This window comes from Hyla sarda, chromosome 6, assembly GCF_029499605.1.
Source record: "Hyla sarda isolate aHylSar1 chromosome 6, aHylSar1.hap1, whole genome shotgun sequence".
In the NCBI taxonomy this organism is placed as follows: Eukaryota; Metazoa; Chordata; class Amphibia; order Anura; family Hylidae; genus Hyla; species Hyla sarda.
This window is the reverse complement of record NC_079194.1, coordinates 275,090,237-275,115,911: the sequence shown is the minus strand read 5'-3', so window position 1 is coordinate 275,115,911 and position 25,675 is coordinate 275,090,237. Positions and strand designations below refer to the sequence as shown.

The 25,675-nt window shown below is 43.4% G+C and overlaps 1 protein-coding gene across 2 annotated transcripts in view; it reads right to left on the bottom strand.

Moving 5' to 3' along the window:
• PC (pyruvate carboxylase) overlaps positions 1–25,675 on the bottom strand; it is a 537,865-nt gene that overhangs the window by 370,153 nt on the left and 142,037 nt on the right. For both annotated transcript variants that reach the window (XM_056527381.1, XM_056527380.1), the window contains exon 5: positions 5,567–5,712. In XM_056527381.1, coding sequence (XP_056383356.1) covers positions 5,567–5,712 — 146 coding nt within the window. The remainder of the gene's footprint in view (positions 1–5,566; positions 5,713–25,675) is intronic.

Genomic DNA, 25,675 nt, shown 5'->3' with positions numbered 1-25,675 from the left:
TTAGGTTACATTCACACTGGCGGCGGATTACACTGAGTCTCCCGCTAGGAGTTTGAGCTGCAGCGGAAAATTTGCCGCATCTCAAATTTGCAGCGGGGAACTCACTGTAATCTGCCGCCAGTGTGAATGTAGCCTGTACATTCACACGGAAGGGGGGTCAAAACTACAACTCCCAGCATGCACTGACAGACCATGCATGCTGGGAGTTGTAGTATTGCAACAGCTGGAGGCACACTGGCTGGAAAACCTTGAGTTAGGTTCTATGACCTAACTCAGTATTTTCCAACCAGTGTGCCTCCAGCTGTTGCAAAACTGCAACTCCCAGCATGTACTGATTGCGGAAGGGCATGCTGGGAGATGTAGTTATGCAATGGCTGGAGGCACGCAAGTACAACTCCCAGCATGCCAAGACAGCCTTATGCTGTTCCTGAATGCTGGGAGTTGTAGTTTTGCAAGATTTAGAGGGGTTCAAGTTGTAAATCACTGTCCAGTGGTCTCAAAACTGTGGCCCTCCAGATGTTGCAAAACTACAACTCTCAGCATGCCCAGCCAGCAAACTGCTGTCTGGGCATGCTGAGAGTTGTAGTTTTGCAACATCTGGAGGGCTACAGTTTGAGACCACTTAGTGATCTACAACCTGAACCCCTCTAAATATTGCAAAACTACAAGTCCCAGCATGCCCACACAGCAAACAGCTGTCTGGGCATGCTGGGAGTTGTAGTTTTGCAACATCTGGAGGGCCACGGTTTAGAGACCACTGTAAACTGTGGCCCTCCGGATGTTGCTAGGCAACAACTCACCTAGCAGGACCCGGAAGCCGCCGCCGCACGTGGGGGATCCCCGCATGGAGGATCGCGATCCGGGATCCAGGTAGGGACCTTCGGCGCCGACCCTCCCTGGACGGTTCCCCCGTTTTGCCCGGACACCGATAGGTGGGCTAAGCGGGGGAACCGAACTTTAACCCCCCCTCCCCCGGTCTGCTATCGGTCGGTCGCTCGGCCGACCAATAGCAGGGATAGGAGGGGTGGCACCCCTGCCACCAAACTCCTATCCCTTTAGGGGGATCTAGGGTGTCTCGGACACCTACGATCCCTCTTATTTTCCGGGTCACCGGGTCACCAGTGACCCGTATGACCCGGAATCGCGCAGATCGCAGGTCTGAATTGACCTGCGATTTGCGCGCATCGCGGTCATGGGGGGGGTCTCAGGACCCCCCTCGGCGATGTGCCGGGATGCCTGCTGTTAGATAACAGCAGTCATCCCGGCCCGATCACCGCTACCGGTGACGCGGCGCTCCCGGAACCCCGCGACGTACATGTACGTCGCCGCACGCCAAGTGACACTTCGCGGCGCCGTACATGTACGTCGCTCGTCGTGAAGGGGTTAAGCAAAATGTAACAAAATCAGAAAATCTGCAGCAGGTTTCAGTAAATAATATGTAAATTAAAAAAAGATATCAAAAACAAAATGTGGCATTCCATACAAAGATTCCTTATAAAGACAAATGCTCCCCAATGCCTCCTTGTATCTATACAGCTTAACAAACAATCATTTTGGACCCTCGCACCGTGCACGGAGCTTGTCTCCTTCCAGCAAAACGTATTTTAAACAATAAAGTTCTTAGTCATGACACACGCCATGCCTAAAAACTTTGTAACACACTGACATTTTTCATTTATTTATCTTTTGTTTGTTTTTTTCACGTGTCTTAATAGCAAAAATAATCATCAATCCATTAAAAGGAATCCGACAGTAGTTTTGATCCCTCAGTATTGCTGACTGCATTATATAGAGGACACAGGGAGAGAAGAGTCCTCATAACTTGGTTCCCAGCCAGTGTTTCCACATTCCAGGTGTCCAGGAGGCGGGCCTTCATTTTGAGTGACTGGTGCTCTCTCCACTTTGCGCTTCCTTGGCCCCGCCTCTCAGCTCAGAGTGACAGCTCTAGCAGTCTTCTGACTGGACACTACAGCCATCACTTACCGTATATACTCGAGTATAAGCAGAGTTTTTCTGCATGATTTTTTGTGCTGAAAACGCCCCCCTCGGCTTATACTCGAGTAAACTCTCCGCCTGTCAATCCCTTCTCAGTGGTCTTCAACCTGCGAACCTCCAGATGTTGCAAAACTACAACTCCCAGCATGCCCGGAAAGCCATCGGCTGTCCGGGCATGCTGGGAGTTGTAGTTTTGAAACATCTGGGAGGTCCGCAGGTTAAAGACCACTGCGGCCTTCGTCATCATCCAGACCCTCCTTTAGTTTTCTACTCACCTCCCCTCGGTGGGAAGGAAGGGTGAGCTGGTCCGGGCCATCTATGCTGCAGGGACCGTCCGGTGGGGAGGGTTAGTCGTTCCGGGCTGTCCTTTTTCACCGGGAGGCCCTCTTCTCTGCTTGGGGCCGGCCCCGGCCTAAAGATGTTGCCTTGACGACGACGCACAGGGACGTGCGTGCGCAGCAGACGTCCCTGCGCATGAACGTCCCTGTGCGTCGTCGTCAAGGCAACGTCACTAGTCCGGGGCCGGCCCGGAGCGGAGAAGAGGGCCTCCCGGTGAACAAGGACAGCCCGGAACGACTAACCCTCCCCACCGGACGGTCCCTGCAGCATAGATGGCCCGGACCAGCTCACCCTTCCTTCCCACCAAGGGGAGGCAAGTAGAAAATTAAGGGGGGTCTGGATGATGACGAAGGCCGCAGTGGTCTTCAACCTGTGGACATACAGATGTTTCAAAACTACAACTCCCAGCATGCCCGGACAGCCGATGGCTGTCCGGGCATGCAGGAAGTTGTAGTTTTGCAACATCTGGAGGTCCGCAGGTTGAAGACCACTGATGAAGGGATTGACAGGCGGTGATGATGAAGGGGGGGGGGGGGGGGAATGATGACGACGGGGGTGATGACGGGGGTCTGGATGATGACGGTGGGGATGATGTATTTCCCACCCTAGGCTTATAGTCGAGTCAAAAACTTTTCCTCGGTTTTTGGGGTGAAATTAGGGGCCTCGGCTTATATTCGGGTCAGCTTATACGGTAGCTGATAGAAGGGGCCACATGAAGGGTCAGCATTCTGAGAACGTGCAGAGTCTGGAACCTTGAAATGCATTTTTCTGTCGTTTGTCTGATACACATAATGGGGGAAATTGATCAAAACTTGTGCAGAGAACAAATTGACCAGTTGCCCATGGCAACCAATTAAATTGCTTCATTTTTAAAAAGGCCTCTGAAAAATAAAAGAAGCCATCCGATTGGTTGTTAAGGCCAACTGGTCTTGATGAATCTCCCCCAGTAAGATTACACTACTCCTCCCATCATCTTTACACAGAAGTGGTAATATGGGCTTCTTATTGCTGACAAACTCCCTTTAATTTTCCCTTTAAGTAAAAGACGGTCACAGAGTGAGCCTCGAGAATCTGTGACAAACCTGCAGTAAATATACAGAATTTGCTGCTCTTTTCTAGGCGCCATCTCCGCTGCTCATAGAGACTCTTATTAATATTTCTTTAGCAGGAGCTGAATACCATCTGTTACAACAGGATACATGGATATTAAACCTTTCAGATGCAGCATCGGGGCCTGGAGCTACAGTGGGGGGAACTATGATGGGATCCGAATATTTATGGCTTGGGAAAACCAATGAGTATTTATCATGATCAGCCGCAAGGAGCCTGGAGGGCATCATTACCTAATAAACATGAGACAATAGATGTATGGGGACAGGGCACATGGAAATTACAAGAAAGGGGGGAAATTAGAATGCAAATTGACCCTGACACAGCAAGCTGGCTAACACATGAAGGAATCCTGCGTCATAGGACACATTAATACTGACTTAATATATAGTTAAGACTGTAACACAAACTAAATGAAACTCCATATAAAATTATGTATGTACAACTAGATCCAGGTACTATGGCTTATCTGCACTGACAACTAACTGCAATTAACTCTCTGTAAAATGAAACTAGCACAGAAAATGTGGTCCAATCTGAGGGCAGCATGAGGAGGAGGAGGAGGGGCTGAGTAGATGGATATATATTTCGTATATATTTATGTAAACCTCTGCTCATTCTGGGCTAAGTAGTCAAGTGGGAGGTCCTATTCAGTGATTGACAGCTATCTTTATATGAACACTTATGCAGAAAGCTGTCAATCACTGATTAGCACTCAGACGGATCCCTCCAAGGAACAGCACAGAATAAAAGCGGCGCACAAGACTTCAAAGGTAAAATGGTTTATTTACCCGGCATGCAACGCGTTTCGCTGGACAACCAGCTTCATCATGCCTGATGAAGCTGGTTGTCCAGCGAAACGCGTTGAATGCCGGGTAAATAAACCATTTTACCTTTGAAGCCTTGTGCACCGCTTTTATCCTGTGCTGTTCCTGTTCCTTGGAGGCATATGTCTGAGTGCTTCACCTGTGTTGCCAGGAGTGGCTGCCGATCTTCGCCCATTGAGGGTTATTCCACGCTTTTACCATAGTTGTACTTGGTTGCAGTACAACTATACTCGATGAGCATTTTTGCTTTTTTCCCCATCTCCTCTTTATAATACGTTTTCACACTAGGAGCGCTATAATCACTGATTAGGACCACCCACATGATACTTATTAGTCCAGAATAAGCAGAGATTTTCATGATCAATTTTTGTTTGTTTGTTGAAATATCAACATAGGTTATGTAGTATTTCAGGGATATTTGAAGGTTTTGTTTTTGCATTTTCTACTTTGTATACATTTTTGCTCATAATAAAAATAAAAAATAAATAAATTATAATCTCCCCCAATGTGCCACATTATATTTATATATTATATATTAGGCCTGCACGATATGGGGAAAATTTGCGATTGCGATTTTGGGCCTTAATATTGCGATTTCAATATGCAATGCGATATATTAAAAAAAAGGATGAAATCCCCCCCCATTTCATGTCCTCCATTTCACATCTCCCCCTTGTCACACCCCCTATCCCATCCTCCTCCCCCCCTTCTGTCCCATCCTCCTCCCCCCCCCTTCTGTCCCATCCTCCTCCCCCCCCCGCTTCTGTCCCATCCTCCTCCCCCCCCCCCGCTTCTGTCCCATCCTCCTCCCCCCCCCCGCTTCTGTCCCATCCTCCTCCCCCCCCTTCTGTCCCATCCTCCTCCCCCCCCTTCTGTCCCATCCTCCTCCCCCCCCTTCTGTCCCATCCTCCTCCCCCCCCCTTCTGTCCCATCCTCCTCCCCCCCCCCTTCTGTCCCATCCTCCTCCCCCCCCCTTCTGTCCCATCCTCCCCCCCCCCCCTTCTGTCCCTTCCTCCTCCCCCCCTTCTGCTGTCCCATCCCCCCCCCCCCATAACATTCTCACTCTCTGCGAGGCCGTACCACTAAAGCGATTAGTTTCGCATCAAATCACGCTTCTTCCGGCCAATCATGATTGACCTTTGTGCCAATTTGTGACTCTTAAATAAAGGACTAATATGTGCCTTTCACATCTGGCGTAGAATACGCTGCATAACCATACTATGAGGCACTATTACTCATAAGCTGTGCTAAAAATATGCATTGTGAACATTTTAGGCAACTTTTGGAAACTTTACCTCATAACTTCGTACCACCCTCATGCCTCGTCCACCACCACCATAGGCAGCCTTGAAGATTATAGGGAATCCATACTTGTTTGAGAATTCTTTGGCCTCTGTTAGACAAGAAATAGGAGCATCTGTGCCTGGAACAACTGGAACGCCTGTGAAGGAAATATGAAGGTTAGAAAAGACTTCATATTCTCCAAGGAATGCTTGAAAGATCGTTCTACAGAAATTATAGAGGTTAATGGTTATCATTTTATATAGCACCAACGGTCTACAGAGTGCTACAAAAAATACATATATTAACACTATCCCTGCCGCAGGATGGGATTACAGAGTGTATTACGACCCCCACATCAACGATGGCATATTTCATAGAAAGTCGATTAATATAAAAGCATATACAAATAGCTATACAGTAATCATTTCTAATACACACTAAAACCATTCCATATAAACTCAATTTACTCAGTCCGGGTAAAGAACTTTAAACCTAAATGAATGATGAAAGTCAACTGGTCATGATCTGCTCCTCACTCTTTATCTATAGAGTTTCTTCAAATGAAGAAGTCCTGATTTATTTTCCTCCTGATCTCTCACTTTTTGGCTGGTAAAATAAGTGGGCCTTAAAGGGCTTTTCCACCCCCTTTGAAGAAGCTGCCTAGGGGTTGGCTCATACCCTCCCACAAAACATTGCAGACAGTCACTGGCATCAGTGGTCAAGTGCAAGTCACCACTGGCTGGAGCATTCCATGCCGAGTGTACGGTGACACCATTGGGGCACTACAGGAGGAGCCTTTTTTTCCTAAAATTGCCCTCTCCTCCAAGATGCAGCTTTTGTGGTTTTTCCCCCAAAAATAGGGAGCATTCGTATAGACATTGTTTTATGTGGTGTGTTTTTTTTCCCCTGCAATTTTAATTCAAGTTAAAAAGCAGAACACCCCACCACAATTTCCAGGGCAGAAGGAAACTTCATTGGGCATTACAAAGCACTGTACAATAGAGGCAGGGGTCACCAAGAAGACAGTACAGGACCTGTCAAACATCCCCTATGGCTGTCTCTTGCCTACTAGAGCATTTGTGTAGTATATTTCCAATAGGCCCCTGTGCATGTTTGTATGCACAAATAAAATAAAAAATTGTATACAAATTAGAATATGGTGAAAACAAACATAGAAAAAAAAAAAAGACTTCTAACCCCTTAAAGAGGAACTCCAGTACCAGACACCTTATCCCCTAGAAACAGGATAGGGGATAAGTGTCTGATCAAGGTGGGTCTAAGCAACCGGAGCTCGGTAATCCATGAAGCCCGAAGCTGTTGTAAACACACCCCCTCCATTTATCCGGAGATACACGATCACTGTATCTCCGTCTCTCCCATAGACATGACTGGTGGGGGCGTTTCAGCTATGGCCGATCCGAAGCCTAGCACAACTGGTGTTCTGAACATTTATGTTAAAAACGCCAGTTGTGCTAGGCTTCCGATAGGTGGGGTCGCCGGGCCAGAGATCGCGAGCCAGGATCGGACCCTATGCGATCTTACATCTTATGTGAATATGGGATATGATGTCTTGTACCAGAGTACCCCTTTAATAACCAGCCTGAACCATTGGGGCAGACTTGATTGATTACTCAATGGAGAGATTTAAGGGAGGTATCTATAATCAAAAGCCTACGGGGCAAACTGAAACCACCAGGGTCCATCCCGATGACTCATGTTCAGTCAGCATGAAAAGGATCATAGGTTCCCTTAAATAATACCCAAATTGCATCCTATCAATAGTCGCTGGCCCTATCTTATATGAAGGATAGCCTTAAGCTTATCCCTTGCATGTTTAAACTCCTTCACTGTATTTGCAGCGACCACTTCAGCAGAAAGGCTATTCCATGCATCCACTACTCTCTCAGTAAAGTAATACTTCCTAATATTACTTTTAAACCTTTGCCCCTACATTTAAAACTATGTCCTCTTGTGGTAGTTTTTCTTCTTTTAAATCTCCTCTCCTCCTTTACCGTGTTGATTCCCTTTATGTATTTAAAAGTCTCTATCATATCCCCTCTGTCTCTTCTTTCTTCTATACATGTTAAGGTCCTTTAACCTTTCCTGGTAAGTTTTATCCTGCAATCCATGCACTAGTTTAGTATCTTCTCTGAACTTTCTCAAGAGTATCTATATCCTTCTGGAGATACTATTAGGTAATAAAATTCAATTTATGTTAGAAAAGGTCTTTTAAAGAGGAGAAAAAAAAATTGTTGGAAAGTTCTATAAGAACAGACATGCTGTTAACCTCGCTGACTGGAACAATGTCCCCAAAAATAAGAGAACAGAAAACAAATGGGATATTTTTATAAGTACCTTAAATTTTTTCTTTGAAATGTATAACAAGAAAAGAAAAAAAAAGGTCATGTACAGGAGTTAAACCAATGCGAATAAATAAAAATGAAAAAAAAGGAGGCAATAAATAACAAAAAGAAAGCATTTAAGCTACTAAAACGGGAAGGCAGTGAAGGCGCACTAAAAAGCTATAATAAAAAAAATAGATTAGGTTTAAAACAGATAAAAGCAGCAGAGCTGGAGATATTCTTTGCCAAAGAATAAAAAAAACTAACCCTAAAATGTTCTTCAATTATATAAATAGTAAAAAGATTAAAACTGAAATTGTTGGCTTTTTAAAAAGTAATGAGGGAGGAATTATAGAGATGAGCGCTAAACTTACTAAATATTTTCCGCCAGGGGAAAGAAATGTAGGGTGAAATGCAAATTGATTCGGTACATTTTCCTTACATTATATCTATTGGGTGACTGTTACTAGTGGGATACTACAGGGGTCCATCTTGGGCCCTGTCCTATTTAATATATTCATTAATGACCTTGCAGAGGGGTTGAATAGTAAAGTAGAAATCTTTGCAGATGATACTAAACTCAGTAAAGCGGTAAACACTATAGAGGACAGTGCACTGTTACAAATGGATCTGGATAGGTTGGAAGTTTGGGCTGGGAAGTGGCAGATGAGGTTCAACACTGATAAATGTAAGGTAATGCACATGGTGAAGAAAAAACGGGCTGGGGTTATGTATTAAATGGGAGAACCCTTGGGACGACTGACCTGGAAAAGGACTTAGGAGTCTTAGTTAATAGTAAATTTAGCTGTAGTGACCAGTTTCGGGCAGCTGCTGCCAAGGCTAATAAAATCATGGGGTGCATCAATAGGGGCATAGATGCCCATGACAAGGAAATAATTCTACCGCTGTACAAATCACTAGTCAGACCACACATAGAATACTGTGTACAGTACTGGGCACCAGTGTACAAGAAAGATAGTGGAGCTGGAGAGGGTTCAAAGACGGGCAACCAGGGTAATACAGGGGAATGGAAGGAATACAGTACCCAGAAAGATTATCAGAATTAGGGTTATTTAGTTTAGAAAAAAGAAGGCTTAGGGGAGACCTAATAACAATGTATAAATATATCAGGGGACAGTACAGAGATCTCTCCCATGATCTATTTATACCCAGGACTATATATATATATATATATATATATATATATATATATATATATATATATATATATATATATATATATATATAACAAGGGGGCATCCTCTTCGTCCAGAGGAAAGAAGGTTTCTACACCAGCACAGACGGGGGTTCTTTACTGTAAGAGCAGTGAGACTGTGGAATTATCTCCCGGAGGAGGTGGTCATGGGGAACTCTGTAATAGAGTTCAAAAGGGGTCTGGATGCATTTTTGGAGAGTAATAACATTACTGGTTATGTATACTAGATTTATAGGGACTGAAGGTTGATCCAGGGATTTATTCTGATGCCATATTTGGAGTTGGGAAGGAATTTTTACCTCTAGTATGAGGGTTTTTTGCCTTCCTCTGGATCAACTCAACTCAATAGGAACTTATTAGGGTTATAGGTTGAACTTGATGGACTCTGGTCTTTTTTCAACCTTATGAACTATGTTACAATTTATCTCATCTATCTCATATCTATCTATCTCATATCTATCTATCTATCTATCTCATATCTATCTCTGTATATATCTATCTATCTCTGTATATATCTTTGCATCTATTACACCATAGCTGTATAGCTCTCCATGTTTTAACTGCATATTCATGTTTCACCTATATCCTTGTGCTGGCAGTGTGCTGCTGCATTCTTCTGTTGCTGTATAAAAAAAAAGTGCGGAGCCTAATAGGTTTGTTTTGCAGGTTTAACGGTGAAGGATTGTGTGTGGAAGAAATTGTGATGGCCCGGACCAGATTGAGAGGAGAAGGCAAAAATGCAAATTAGAGAAGACGTAATTTGTGAGTTGCTGTATAAAGCGGCACTTTAAACTACATACCCACTGATAAATAGATATAGTGCGTTGTGTTTTTTACCGTTTTTCCCTTTTTTTTTTGCTCGTCAACCTCGGTAGCAGTGCCAAAATGTTGGGAAACACTGCTTTAGACGCTTTGACAGCGGCGATCTAAAGGGTTAATAGCCAGCTGCGGTGATCGCTGCATGCTGGCTATTAGCGGCGGCCCCCAGCTGCTTAAAACAGCCAGGGGCTGTAGAGTATGGAGCGGGCAGGAGTCCGGAACCCAATCCATACACCCTGAGCGCCGCCCGTGCTTTTCGGTGGCTTTCAGGTCCGGCTCTGCTTCCCTGAAGCAGGGCTAAGGGCCTGAAAAATTCGCCTGCCCGGCGCCCGAAACTGCATGTCCCAGGTGTCGGGTGATAGGAATTCCACATCCCTGACAGGTATAATTAGGAAACAGAAACCAATGCTTTAGGCCAGTGAAGTTCGCTCAGTGGCTGATGAAGGGCAATATCACAACCCCGCCCCCTCGTGATGTCACACCCCGCCTCCTCAATGCGATTCTATGGGATGACAGGAGAGATCACTGGGGTTTCCAGCGGCGGGACCCCCCGTGATCAGGAGTACCTCTAAGTTGTCTCAGAAGGGGAATGAAAGTTAAAAGATTTTTTTTTTTTTAAAGAGGACATTGCGTTTCGAAAGCACTGTGGCTTTCTTCCTCAGGTCCGAACATAATAGTGTGTCAAGAGCATACATAAAAACAACAAAACAAAGTTTTGACTCCGGAACCGGAATAGGGCCCGTGGTACAAGTGAAGAATACAATATGCATGTTGTAAAACACAGTAAGATAAATCATAACCTAGTGGTGTACAACTGATTGCCTTGTTGTATCATAAACCAAAAGTTATACACATAAGAAATATAAATACAAGTAATACAGATAAGAACATAATGTGATCACGGTATGTCCTGTTCAGAGATTTAAAATTTGCGGAAAATGTGCCACCCTCATGACACCCTCAGGTGGACACATTACCTACTCCAAGTGAAGCCCTTACTGAAGTTTTTTCATATTGCTATACAAAAAATACATATGTGATATTGCCACATGGCTAACTACTCTGAAAAATTTAAATAAAATGTTAGTAAATCATTAACATTTAATTTTAATAGTTCTGACAGTTACCCATGCGGCAATATCAAATTTACGCTGGATTCTGTACAGGATCATTAATAATGACAGCAACGGGCATAAACGTAAAAAAAATGAAATAAAAAGTCCAAAATTGCTGTTTGGTCACATCACGTGCTAGAAACTTTTAATATGGCCATTGAACATTTTTCAAGTAGAATCAGCTGAACCCCTATTTTGGCATTTTGAAGTTTTTTCCGATATACAACAAATAGATTATTAAAATAATCGTTAGCTGCAGTCCTACACTGTGCATATTAACCCTGTACTGTGAGGTCACTGAGCAGAACAACAATGTACTGGGACTCAAAGTACAGGGTTAAAGGGGTACTCCGGTGAAAACCTTTTTTCTTTTAAATCAACTGGTGGCAGAAAGTTAAACATATTTGTAAATTACTTCTATTAAAAAAATCTTAATCCTTCCTGTACTTATTAGCTGCTGAATACTACAGAGGAAATTATTTTCTTTTTGGAATGCTCTCTGATGACATCACGAGCACAGTTCTCTCTGCTGACATTATTATAATAATAATAATAATAATGCTTTATTTATTGTTGTCCTTAGTGGGATTTGAACCCAAGTCCCCAGCACTGCAAGGCAGCAGTGCTAACCACTGAGCCACCATGCTGCCCTTAGCATACATCTGCTATACATGGTTGCTAAAATGGACAGAGATGTCAGCAGAGAGCACTGTGCTCATGATGTCATCAGTGTTCCAAAAAGAAAGGAACTTCCTCTGTAGCATTCAGCAGCTAAGTACTGGAAGGATTAAGATTTTTTAATAGAAGTAATTTACAAATATGTTTAACTTTCTGCCACCAGTTGAAATTGAAAAGAAAAAATGTTTTCACCAGAGTACCCCTTTAATATGCAGTGACAATACAGTACAGGGTCATCAGTGAAAAGTCCCAGAAAACCCAACTCTTGGTCTGGTACTTCTCTTGGTAGTAAGATATTCTGTATTAGATTCTATAGTCTCTATAGATGCCTGTTCATTATTTTGTCAAAAGTCTTTTATGACAAATAAAAAAAATTTAAAAAAAAGTGTGGTTTATAAACACACAAAAAAAAACCTGGTCCCCAAAAGAGTTAAAACACCAGTGAAGGTTCAGAGGTGGTGTCCCTAACTAATAAAGTAACCAGCACCCCAAAAATGTAATGTACCTCAATTCTTATGCCTGTAATAGCGAAGGTTCAAAGTCATCTACTGAACACAAAATGTAAAATAAGTGTGTATACCTAATAAAGGGGAAAAAAACCAAAAATGCCATTTGTTTTCCTTTATCAGACAATTTACTTTCAAAGTCAAGTACAGGCGAGGGTAATAATGTTTGTTCTCTCCCATAAATCCTCCTAAGTGGACATAGCTCATACCACTTTAGAGATGCGGGCTGACGGTTTGCATTACTTCGGAGAACATATTTCGTAATATCGCCAAAACTGTTCATTTAATGTTGTGAATAAGTAGAGGGAGAACGTTTTGTCACATGTATTGTTTAGAATACAGTAATAGGTTCCAGTGGGGAGGAAAGCTCGGTGGACAATATAAAATCCACCTTGCTGTAAACGAGCTAAAGTAAAAATGGCCCAATAAACGCCTCTAACTGGCCGATCACTGGGATTGCAGTACACATCTGAAAACACAGGTGGCGCCAAATGAACATGTGCTAGCTTGAAAAGTGATGCAAGGTTCGTCTCTTTGTAAAATAAAAGAATCTTAGGGTTTGTTCACACGAGCCGATTTGGTTTCAAGCTCGCTTTGTGTTTCCTGCTGCGAAAGAGATGAGCTCTCTGCAGCAGATGATGACAGCCCACCACTTTCAGCAGGAAACACGCAGAGACTATGAAACAAAATCTGCTTGTGTGAACACACCTTAAAGAGGTTATTTAGGATTAGAAAAACAATGGCGATTTCTTTAAAAAAAATAATAATAATAAATAGCCCCACACCTGTCTTCAGGTTGGTTGTGGTATTACAACCTGGCTCCGTTCACTTCTATGGAACTGAGAGGCAATATCACATACAACCTAAGGAAAATCAATCTAATCTGAAGAATTTATTTTGCACAAACTTTTTCATTCAAATTTTAAATCAAACAAGTGAAACTTTATTCACTATGGAGTGGAAAGTTAAAAACATATACAGTTTATTTTCTTAAAAAACAGATGCAACCGGCCATCATTTTTCTAACTTTATACGGTTTTTAATTTGTACACCGTATTAAAACTGTATCAACCATATTGAAACCTTATACGGGTTAAAATTTGGACACACACGTTTTGATACAGTTTAGTACGGTTCTGAGGAATTTATTTTTCAACGAAAATCTGATACGGGAACTGTATTGCAAAAACGTGGTGTGAATGCAGCCTTACAGTAGTGCATAAAGATCAGAGACTGGCCTGTTATTTACTGTATTCTTATCAACTCCACATCATACATTTAAGTGCCATAAATCTATGGGAAGTACCCTCTAGGGAAGTAGTTCTTAACCCTAGTTAGTGTCACAGTTCGAGCAAGTAGGTCGTCTGGGGGGGGGGGGGGGGGGTACCAAAAAAATAAATAAATACTGCCCTAGCATTCAACAAGGTGTTACTGCTGGGGAACACATCAGCCCAATCTCCTTAGACTGCCTTTAGCTGCATGTGTGTCCTTAGGATACACATACAGCTGGAAAGAGAACAGAGAGGCGTCAGTTCCTTGTCCTATCATTACCTCTTCAGGTAATGAAAGCTATATGCAGGAACAAGGGTAACCTAACAACAATGTGTTACTGCTGGGGAACACATCAGCCCAATCTCCTTAGACTGCTTTTAGCTGCATGTGTGTCCTTAGGATACACATACAGCTGGAAAGAGAACAGAGAGGCGTCAGTTCCTTGTCCTATCATTTCCTCTTCAGGTAATGAAGGCTATATGCAGGAACAAGGGTAACCTAACAACAATGTGGGGGCAAAATTGGGTCTAATTGCATTATGTTGGCACCTTACTGCTGTGTGGCAGCGAAATGGGGTACTCTTACCATTTGGGACACTCTGGATAGGGAATCTGATCATAGATGGGGAGTGAGGAGCCTAACAGGTTTGTCAAGCAAATCTACAAAGAGTCATGGCTAGAAGAGGTCAAAAGGTAAATGAGTAAAACATCCTCTATATGAGTCATTGGATGGAACAGCACTGTAATTGCTGTCTGCAGAACCTTCTACCACTATATGGTTAATATGGGGTAAATATTGGGGTCTAATTACTATATGGATGCAAAAGGGGGATCTGTATTAAGGTGATCTTACCTGGGGTCAATATCTGTATTTTGGAGATCTGGCGTGTGGTCTGTACCCATTTTAAGGTCTACTAAAGTGTGTCATATGTACAATTTGTGGTTCATTTACTATCATTTGCTGGTGTTAACACAACAGCTAGCTGTACACTTGACACCGCCCTTCCTCCACTCCCCCCCCCCCCCCTTTCTAATGGTTGCTAGCAGTGGCAATTTCAAACAAACAAGCCCGGCAGTGCCCCTCATATATGTGTATAGTCTGAAAACAAATAACAAGTAAGAAAGAACAGTACGGTGCACTCACCACAGAGGACTAAATTCACAATGCATTATTCCATAAAGACTGAAGTGAACTCCAAAGACAGGTGGATACCGAGACAAGAGCGTTTCATCATGCAACCGTTATCTGGTTATCCCGGCAGGCATACGGTGATGTCAAGCCACAGGTAGGTGTGCTTTAACCCCTTAAGGACCAGGCCATTTTACACCTCAGGACCAGAGCGTTTTTTGCACATCTGACCACTGTCACTTTAAACATTAATAACTCTGGAATGCTTTTAGTTATCATTCTGATTCCGAGACTGTTTTTTCGTGACATATTCTACTTTAACATAGTGGTAAAATTTTTTGGTAACTTGCATCCTTTCTTGGTGAAAAATCCCAAAATTTGATGAAAAATTTGAAACATTTGCATTTTTCTAACTTTGAAGCTCTCTGCTTGTAAGGAAAATGGATATTCATAATAAAAAAAAATGTATTCACATATACAATATGTCTACTTTATGTTTGCATCATAAAGTTGACATGTTTTTACTTTTGGAAGACATCAGAGGGCTTCAAAGTTCAGCAGCAATTTTCCAATTTTTCACAAAATTTTCAAACTCACTATTTTTCAGGGACCAGTTCAGGTTTGAAGTGGATTTGAAGGGTCTTCATATTAGAAATACCCCACAAATTACCCCATTATAAAAACTGCACCCCCCAAAGTATTCAAAATGACATTCAGTCAGCGTTTTAACCCTTTAGGTGTTTCACAGGAATAGCAGCAAAGTGAAGGAGAAAATTCACAATCTTCATTTTTTACACTCGCATGTTCTTGTAGACCCAATTTTTTTTATTTTTACAAGGGGTAAAAGGAGAAAATTTATACTTCTGTTTGTAGCCCAATTTCTCTCGAGTAAGCACATACCTCATATGCCTATGTAAATTGTTCGGCGGGCGCAGTAGAGGGCTCAGAAGCGAAGGAGCGACAAGGGGATTTTGGAGAGTACGTTTTTCTGAAATGGTTTTTGGGGGGCATGTTGCATTTAGGAAGCCCCTATGGTGCCAGAACAGAAAAAAAAAAAACACATGCCGTACCATTTTGGAAACTAGACCCCTTGAGGAACGTAACAAGGAATAAAGTGAGCCTTAATACCCCACAGGGGTTTCACGACTTTTGCATATGTAAAAGGAAAAAAAAAAAAATGTCACTAAAATGTGTGTTTCCCCCCAAATTTCACATTTTTGCAAGGGTTAATAGCAGAAAAGACCCCCCAAAATTTGTAACCCCATCTCTTCTGAGTATGGAAATACCCCATGTGTGGACGTCAAGTGCTCTGCTGGCGCACTACAATGCTCAGAAGAGAAGGAGCGCCATTGAGCTTTTGGGAAAAAAATTGTTTGGAATGGAAGTCAGGGGCCATGTGCGTTTACAAAGCCCCCCGTGGTGCCAGAACAGTGGAACCCCCACATGTGACCCTATTTTGGAAACTACACCCCTCACAGAATTTAATTAGGGGTGCAGTGAGTATTTACACCCCACTGGCGTTTGACAGATCTTTGGAACAGTGGGCTGTGCAAATGAAAAATAAAATTTTTCATTTTCACGGACCACTGTTCCAAAAATCTGTCAGACACCTGTGGGGCGTAAATGCTCACTGTACCCCTTATTACATTCCGTGAGGGGTGTAATTTCCAAAATGGGGTCAAATGTGGGTATTTTTCGGGGGGGGGGGGGGGGTTTATGTCAGAACCGCTGTAAAATCAGCCACCCCTGTGCAAATCACCAATTTAGACCTCAAATGTACATAGTGCGCTCTCACTCCTGAGCCTTGTTGTGCGCCCACAGAGCATTTTACGCCTACATATGGGGTATTTCCGTACTCAGGAGAAATTGAGTTACAAATTTTGGGGGTCTTTTTTTTCCTTTTAACGCTTGTGAAAATAAAAAGTAAAGGGCAACACCGGCATGTTAGTGTAATTTTTTTTTATTTTTTTACACTAACAAGCTGGTGTAGCCCCAACTTTTCCTTTTCATAAGGGGTAAAAGGAGAAAAAGCCCCCCAAAATTAGTAGTGCAATTTCTCCCGAGTACGGAAATACCCCATATGTGGCCCTAAACTGTTTCCTTGAAATAAGACAGGGCTCCGAAGTGAGAGAGCGTCATGCGCATTTGAGGACTAAATTAGGGATTGCACAGGGGTGGACATAGGGGTATTCTTTGCCAGTGATTCCCAAACAGGGTGCCTCCAGTTGTTGCTAAATTCCCAGCATGCCTGGACAGTCAGTGGCTATCCAGAAATGCTGGGAGTTGTTGTTTTGCTCCGTTATGGAAACACTGCCATACAATAGGTTTTTCATTTTTATTGGGGGGGGACAGTGTAAGGGGGTGTATATGTAGTGTTTTACTCTTTATTATGTGGTAGTGTAGTGTAGTGTTTTTAGGGGACATTCACACTGACGGGTTACGGTGAGTTTCTCGCTAGAAGTTTGAGCTGCGGCAAAAAAAATTGCCGCAGCCCAAACTTGAAGCACGAAACTTACTGTAAGCCTGCCCGTGTGAATGTACCCTGTACGTTCACATGGGGGGGGGCAAACCTCCAGCTGTTTCAAAACTACAACTCCCAGCATGTACTGACAGACCGTACATGCTGGGAGTTGTAGTTTTGCAACAGCTGGAGGCACACTGGTTGGAAAACCTTCAGTTAGGTTCTGTTACCTAACTCAGTATTTTCTAAACAGTGTGCCTCCAGCTGTTGCAAAACTACAACTCCCAGCATGTACTGATCGCCGAAGGGCATGCTGGGAGATGTAGTTATGCAATAGCTGAAAGTACGCAACTACAACTCCCAGCATGCCGAGACAGCTGATTGCTGTTTGGACATGCTGGGATTTGCAGTTTTGCATCTGGAGGGCTACAGTTTTAGAGAACACTGCAAAGTGATCTCCAAACTGTGGTCCTCCAGCTGTTGCAAAACTACAATTCCCAGCATGCCCTGACAACAAACAGTTGTTTGAGCATGCTAGGAGTTGTAGTTTTGCAAGATCTGGAGGGCTACAGTTTAGGGACCACTATATAGTGGTCTCAAACTGTAGCCCTCCAGCTGTTGCAAAACTACATATTCCAGCATGCCCAAACAGCTGTCTGGGCATGCTGGGAGTTGTAGTTTTGCAACATCTGGAGGGCTACAGTTAGAGACCACTGTATAATGGTTTCAAACTGTACCCTCCAGATGTTGCTAGGCAACTCACCGGCTTCCGTCGGATCCAGCCGCATGTCATCGCCGCCCGCCGATCTCCGTCGCCTGCAGCCTCCGTCGCCCGCCCGGATCGGTAAGTGGATCTTCGGCGCCGGTCCCCGTCGTTTCCCCGTCCTGCCCCGCCTATTGTGGGAGGGCAGGACGGGGAAAACGAAAGTAAACCCCCCCCCCACCCCCGATCTGCTATTGGTGGTCGCGTCTAGACCACCAATAGCAGGGATAGGAGGGGTGGCACCCATGCCACCTCACTCCTATCGCTTCAGGGGGATCGTGGGTGTCTTAGACACCCGCGATCCCCCTTACATTCCGGGTCACCGGGTCACTATAGACCCGTAATGACCCGGAATCGCGCAAATCGCAAGTGTGAATTCACTTGCGATTTGCCGCGATCGCCGACATGGGGGGGTCTGATGACCCCCCTGGGCATTTGCACGGGATGCCTGCTGAATGATTTCAGCAGGCATCCCGCTCCGATCCACGCCCGGCACACGGCGGGGACTAGAACTGCCCATGACGTAAATGTACGTCCCTGGTCCTTAAGACCCAGGGTGTCGGGACGTACCGTTACGTCATGGGTCCTGTAGGGGTTAAATACACTCAGAGCATAAACCACTAACAAAGAGACCCATATTCACACAAAGCATAGTAAATGCACATACATATTTTAAAACAATACCTGACTAACTAAACGCATTCCGCTCATTTAACCCCAGCGGACATGTTGCGTCTAAGCACATGATCCACCAGTCTTCTCTCTGGAGCAGCCGTGGAGGTCTATCGCCCCTTCTACCAATGGGTCCACTCATTTCTATTTCAGTAAATCTGACGCATTCAGCGTCACTATTATGGCAAACAACAATAGGTTTAATAAGATGAAGGGCTCCAATTCTTGTTTTTATGGAGCGAATGTGCTCCCTGATCCGTGCAAATAATCTGCGCTTAGTATTGTCCACATAATACAGTTCGCGAGGACACAACAAAGAGTACACCACATATGTGGCCTTACATGTAATGAATTCTCTCACTGTCACATTATGAGCTCCCAAGTTCAATCTATTCACAGAACACTTATGATTCCACATGGTCAGTATTAGAGATGAGCGAACTTACAGTAAATTCGATTCATCACGAACTTCTCGGCTCGGCAGTTGATGACTTATCCTGCATAAATTAGTTCAGCTTTCAGGTGCTCCCATGGGCTGGAAAAGTTGGATACAGTCCTAGGAGACTCTTTCCTAGGAATGTATCCACCTTTTCCAGCCCACCGGAGCACTTGAAGTCTGAACTAATTTACGCAGGATAAGTCATCAACTGCCGAGCCGAGAAGTTCGTGACGAATCGAATTTACTGTAACTTCGCTCATCTCTATTCAGTATCTACATTTGTAATTGCCTATAGGAACACAGTCATTCAACCGATTCTTCTTACTACTCTGATATTTTGTTACGTTAGTCTTGATAATATTCCCTTTCGTTCAGCTAAACGTAAGGTCAAGGTCCTGTTCCGGAATATACCAACTGTTTCTAATAACCTTGTTCATAATGCTATTCATAGTGGTATTTTGAAACAAAAAATAAATAAATTTTCTCTCTGAATCTCTTACACTTTTTAGTTTTTTCTTCTTTTTATACAGCAATTTCTGTCTAGTTAAAGGGATACTCCGGGCAAAAACATTTTATCCCCTATCCAAAAGGATAGGGACTAAGATGTCTGATCAAGGGGAGCCCACTTGTTGAGACCCCCCGCGATCTCCCTGCATAGGGGATATCCTCCTTTGGATTGGGGATAAAATGTTTTTGCCCGGAATACCCCTACACCATTGCAGTAAAGCCTATCTAAAGGATAAGTGATACGTTTTAGATTGCAGGGATCCCTGGTGATCACCTGCACAACACTCCGGCTGTCCTCAAGAAGAGGGCGCGTCAACCCCCGCACAAAGCCGTGGCAGACATGCCCCCTTCATTTATCTGTTTGGAAGAGCTGGAGATACCCAAATGCCGTATAGACGACTTGGAGGGAGTGCGCCGATACGACCTCTTCCTGGGGACTGCCGGCGTGTTGTGCAGGAAATCGAGAGGGTCCGAGTGGTCGAACCCTAACCCATAGGGGATAGGTTTTAGATGTACTGGAGTACTCCTTTAAGTTCTCAGTTTTCCTGAATGATTCCTCTATACAGTGATCCCTCAACTTACAATGGACATTTTACTGGTAAAACCCGTGTATTCCTAAAGTGCATGCACTGACTGGTGTCTGGTAGCGCCCCCTACAGTACAGGGAGGTATTACATGTTCTGTACTCTTTACCTGTGCCAGGGTTAGCTTCTCCTTTGGACACCAGGTAAGGGCGGCTCCATTTCCCTTTTTTTATGACACTGTGTACTGTACAGGACCCTGAAGAAGCTTCTGTCCTCTACATAGACCAGCGTTTCCCAAAGAGGTCGCCTCCAGCTATTGAAAAACTACAACTTCCAGCATGCCCGGACAGCCTTTGGCTGTCCGGGCATGCTGGGAGTTGTAGTTTTGCAACAGCTGGGGGCACCCTGGTTGGGAAACACTGAAATACACAGTGATTTACAGCTCCCAGCAGATCTTTCTTACTTTTATATCTAAGGATTTGCTTTATCTATAATAGTTATCTACTTATTTATCTTTAATCCTCACTTTTTCCTATTTTTTGATGACCTTTTGGTGGCTTCAGAACCAATTACCAGGTTTCCATAGAGTTATGGTCTCAACATACAATGGTTTCAACTAGAGAGGAGCGAACTTACAGTAAATTCGATTCGACACGAACTTCTCGGCTCGGCAGTTGATGACTTTTCCTGCGTAAATTAGTTCAGCCTTCAGGTGCTCCGGTGGGCTGGAAAAGGTGGATACAGTCCTAGTAAAGAGTCTCCTAGGACTGTATCCACCTTTTCCAGCCCTCCGGAGCACCGGAAAGCTGAACTAATTTATGCAGTTAAAGACATCAACTGCCGAGCCGAGAAGTTTGTGACGAATTGAATTTACTGTAAGTTTGCTCATCTCTAGTTTCAACATACAATGGTCGTTCTGGAACCAATTAATATTGTAACTTGAGGGACCACTGTAATGACATTAAGGAAGTCCCTTTAAATCAGACGATATTTCAAATCCTCTACTTGTTGGAAAGAAAAAAAAAGTGATAATTGTTATTAATCCTTTTTTAGTCTGATGAATTGACTACAGGACACACTCTTCTTAGCATGGTATGGGTGGGAGCTATTGAAATGTAATTGGGCATTATGAGGGGTGTTCTTTCTAAACCCTGTCGTTTCAAGCTCATCACCTCCTACCTGAAACTTTACATGTAAAAACTCCAGGGTTTCACCCCACCTGAGAATAGATTTAAATTGGGAGCCCATAATGTGACAGTGAGACAATTCATTACATGTAAGACCACATATGTGGTGTACTGTGTGTTGTGTCCATGTAAACTGTATTATGTGGGCAAAACTAAGCGCAGATTATCTGCACGGATCAGGGAGCACATTTGCTTCGTAAAAAAAAAATAATAATTAAATAAAATAAAATAAAAAAAATTAGTGCCACTCGTTTTATTAAACATATTGTGGATTGCCATAATAGTGACACTGAATGCATCAGATTTACTGGAATAGAAAGAGTGGACCCATTAAGAGATGAGTGAACTTACAGTAAGTTCAATTTGTCACGAACTTCTCGGCTCGGCGGTTGATGACTTTTCCTGCATAAATTAGTTCAGCTTTCAGGTGCTCCGGTGGGCTGGAAAAGGTGGATACAGTCCTAGGAGACTCTTTCCTAGGACTGTATCCACCTTTTCCAGCCCACCGGAGCACCTGAAAGCTGAACTAATTTATGCAGGAAAAGTCATCCACTGCCGAGCCGAGAAGTTCGTGACGAATCGAATTTACTGTAAGTTTGCTCATCTCTAGCTACTACATTAATGCTAATTATAGGAAAAAATTATATAACTAATAATTCTTAATTTTAAAGGTTGAAAATACCCACTGCACACCTTGTTAATTTTAGGACATGTACATGCTGGCGTACCCACTACATTTTTAAATTAATGCTGTGTTAAAATAGAATAAGGCACAAAATAATTGTGTAAGAATTTTTACTGACTGCGTAAATGACCCATATGTGGCACTAAAATTTTTCATTAAAAAAATAAAATAAAATAAAAAAAAAACATCCATAATAATACAGCTTCATGCACATTTTGGAGTGGGTAACGTACCGAGCAGTTTTTTTTTTGTGGCTTCACTATTGTTTACGTGCCTGTTGGTGCTGCGCTGCCTTCCTTCCTGACGTAAACTCCAGCGTAAACGCAGCAACACATTTCACAAAATGCAGCTCAAAATTAAACAAAAAAGCCTCCAGAGTACACGGTTCATGGTGCGGCATAGTATGATTTTTATATTTTTTCATTTCTGAGGAGGGTGGATGGCTTGTTGCGGGATAGTTGGAGTGCAGATATTTAGTGCCAGGCCGGCCAGTCAGGGTGTCACCCGATTCGTTACGCCCCCCACCCCCACCTCCCTCCCCGTCACTCTCTAGCAACCCTACTGGTAATAAAGAGTAGATCAAGAACTTCGGCTATTAACATAAGGGAAAACATTTCTGCTGTAAAAAATGCTTTTGTAAGCAGGTTTCCCGGGTTTTGCTTACGTGTGATTTACTTATCAAGGTCATGTGACTATTTGATAAATAGGTCGCATGTAAGCAAAAGTGAGTAAAAAAAAATTGGCATAAAAAACAAACATACATACGTTTGAAAAGAATGATATATCTCCTTTATCTCCTTGAGGGGCTATTCACACGTACAGTATTTTGTGCAGATTTGTGTTCGGTCATTTAGTTTTCAATGAAATCTGCAGCAGAAAATCCTGCGCATCACATCTGCGCCGAATACTGACTGTACGTGTGAATAGACTATAAAGGGGTATTCCAGTGTTTTGAAAAAATCCATATGCTGCAGGGGTGGGGAAAAAAAATAAAATAAAGAGCTATACTTACCTACCCCCCAATTGCATACTTTTCTAACATTTACTAGAGGGCCATCTGCCACACCCCAAAAGGAAGGCCCCCATGAAGTCTAATGGTTGCCATGCACAAATTGGAAGACCAAAAGTGCTACCTGTGACCTCAAACTTTCAACAATGATATCGGCCTGGCAGAGCATTACAGCATCCAAGTAGCAGAAATGATCTGATGAAGATGCCGACAACAAAGAATTCCCTAGATATATTATCTCTCAGTACAGCACCTCAACGGATGAGGACTTAAGATACTAATTAGAGATGAGCGAACTTACAGTAAATTCGATTCGTCAGGAACTTCTCGGCTCGGCAGTTGATGACTTATCCTGCATAAATTAGTTCAGCTTTCAGGTGCTCCGGTGGGCTGGAAAAGGTGGATACATTCCTAGGAAAGAGTCTCCTAGGACTGTATCCACCTTTTCCAGCCCCCGGGAGCACCTGAAAGCTGAACTAATTTATGCAGGAAAAGTCATCAACTGCCGAGCCGAGAAGCTCGTGATGAATCGAGTTTACTTTAAGTTCTCTCATCTCTAATACTAATAGATATAGGTAGAAAACTGATCAGTTATACACTGGATCCCACAATACTCCTTGAGAACTTGGGGCACCAAAACACCTTTTATAGCTGTGGGCCAAATGTTAATTCAGCTAACAGCCATCTTACTCAATCCCTGCATACACATGAATACTCACCTTGGCCCAATGTTCATGTCTTGGGGCGAGAGGGATGGTAAGCCGCTGCCAGAAAGCTTAGATTACAAAAGTGTTGGTCAGTTGAAATACAACCTCAAACACCCTTCTCTCCACCAACATAATCAGGAGTCAGGAAGCCTCCACACAGGTTCAATAATTTGTCAGTCCTGCCAAAAACAGTGTTCAGACAATTTTGACTAAATGTGTATGGGGGCCTTTAGTGGCAAATGAAGAGACCAGAGACCACATTCAAAAGATGTGGAGAAAAAAAGCTTAACAGGTTGCAGGGATTAAAGGGGTTATCCAGGAAAAAACTTTGTTTTATATATTAACTGGCTCCAGAAAGTTAAACAGATTTGTAAATTACTTATATTAAAAAATATTAATCCTTTCAGTACTTATGAGCTTCTGAAGTTAAGGTTGTTCTTTTCTGTCTAAGTGATCTCTGATGACACGTGTCTCGAGAAAGGCCCAGATTAGTAGCAAATCCCCATAGCAAACTGGGCGATTCCCGAGACAGGTGTCATCAGAGAGCACTTAGACAGAAAAGAACAACCTAAACTTCAGAAGCTCATAAGTACTGAAAGGATTAAGATTTTTTAATAGAAGTAATTTACAAATCTGTTTAACTTTCCGGAGCCAGTTGATATATTAAGAAGAAAAAAAGGTTTTTTTCTGGAATACCCCTTTAAGGGCTACACTCATTTTTTTTTTTCTATTTAGGATTAAGGAGAAATAATGTAATTTTTCGAAGCTTGAGGGGCTTGGTACAAAGCAGATCAAAGGGATCTCCAAGATTTCAACAACTAGAAGATAATCATTTTTACTCACTCTTCAAATTCCAGGAGGAACGGAGATCCCAAGAAACAAGTTCTTCCAGTACCTACAGCTAAAAAATGCAAAAAAACAGGAAAGACTACACTCCAACCTTCCTTTTAGGCATCCTTTATTGAGTTAGTTGCCTCACCTGGGGGTGCAGGGAAATACATAAGGAAGCAGTACTAAAAGTAGATGACAGAAAGATGTGGGCCCCATAGAAGATGATGTCTTGGAAGCAATTCCAAAATCCCCTCGGAGGGAGCCAAACTGTTTATTTTGTCCATAGGATCTACAGAACCCTGCCGATGCTCCAAAAATGGGATACAGATGGGAAGATGTATTTGACAGATTTGATCTGTATAGTGCAGAATCCACTCACATTATGTGGAACTGCCAAAGGCTGTAGACATATTGGAGGGATGTAGTGAATCATATTAACTCAGTAGATGGATGTGGATTAAAGACAGAACTAGTTAACTGTATACGAGGTTACACTTTTGAACTCTAAGGCTAGGTTCACACTACAGAATTTCCGACCGGAGATTCTAGGGCTGGGCGGTATACCGGTTCATACCGAATACCGAAATTTTTGTGCTGCACGATATGAATTTTAACCCATACCGCAATACCGGTTTGGCCCCTCCCCCTCGGGAATGAATTAATCAGCCCAGGGGGAACTAATCCTATGTGACCCACAAGCACTGTTCTGCCCCCCCGCCCTAAATAATTATTAGCCCAGCGCTGTCCCCATCAGGGTACTACACACGTCACCCGCATGCGCTGCCCTCCTCGCCCTGTTTGATGCGGCCGCCGGCGCTGACACTCTATACCAGTGGTGTCCAACCTGCGGACCCTCCAGATGTTGCAAAACTACAACTCCCAGCATGACCGGACAGCCAACGGCTGTCCGGGCATGCTGGGAGTTGTAGTTTTGCAACATCTGGAGGTCTGCAGGTTGGAGACCACTGCTCTATACTGTGCGGTATCCCTATGCCCGAGCTGCAAAAAAAATAAACAAAATAAACTTTAACTCACCTCCCGTTGGTCCGGTACCGGCCTCACTTGTTTCCTGGGGACGGGAACGTCGGAGGGCCGTCAGCCTATCACCGGCCGCAGCGATGTTCCGCCTCGGCCGGTGATAGGCTGAGCCCACTGTCATGTAAGAAGCCGGCTCCTTACATGGCAGTGGGCTCAGCCTATCACCGGCCGAGGCGGAACATCGCTGTGGCCGGTGATAGGCTGACAGCTCTCCAATGTTC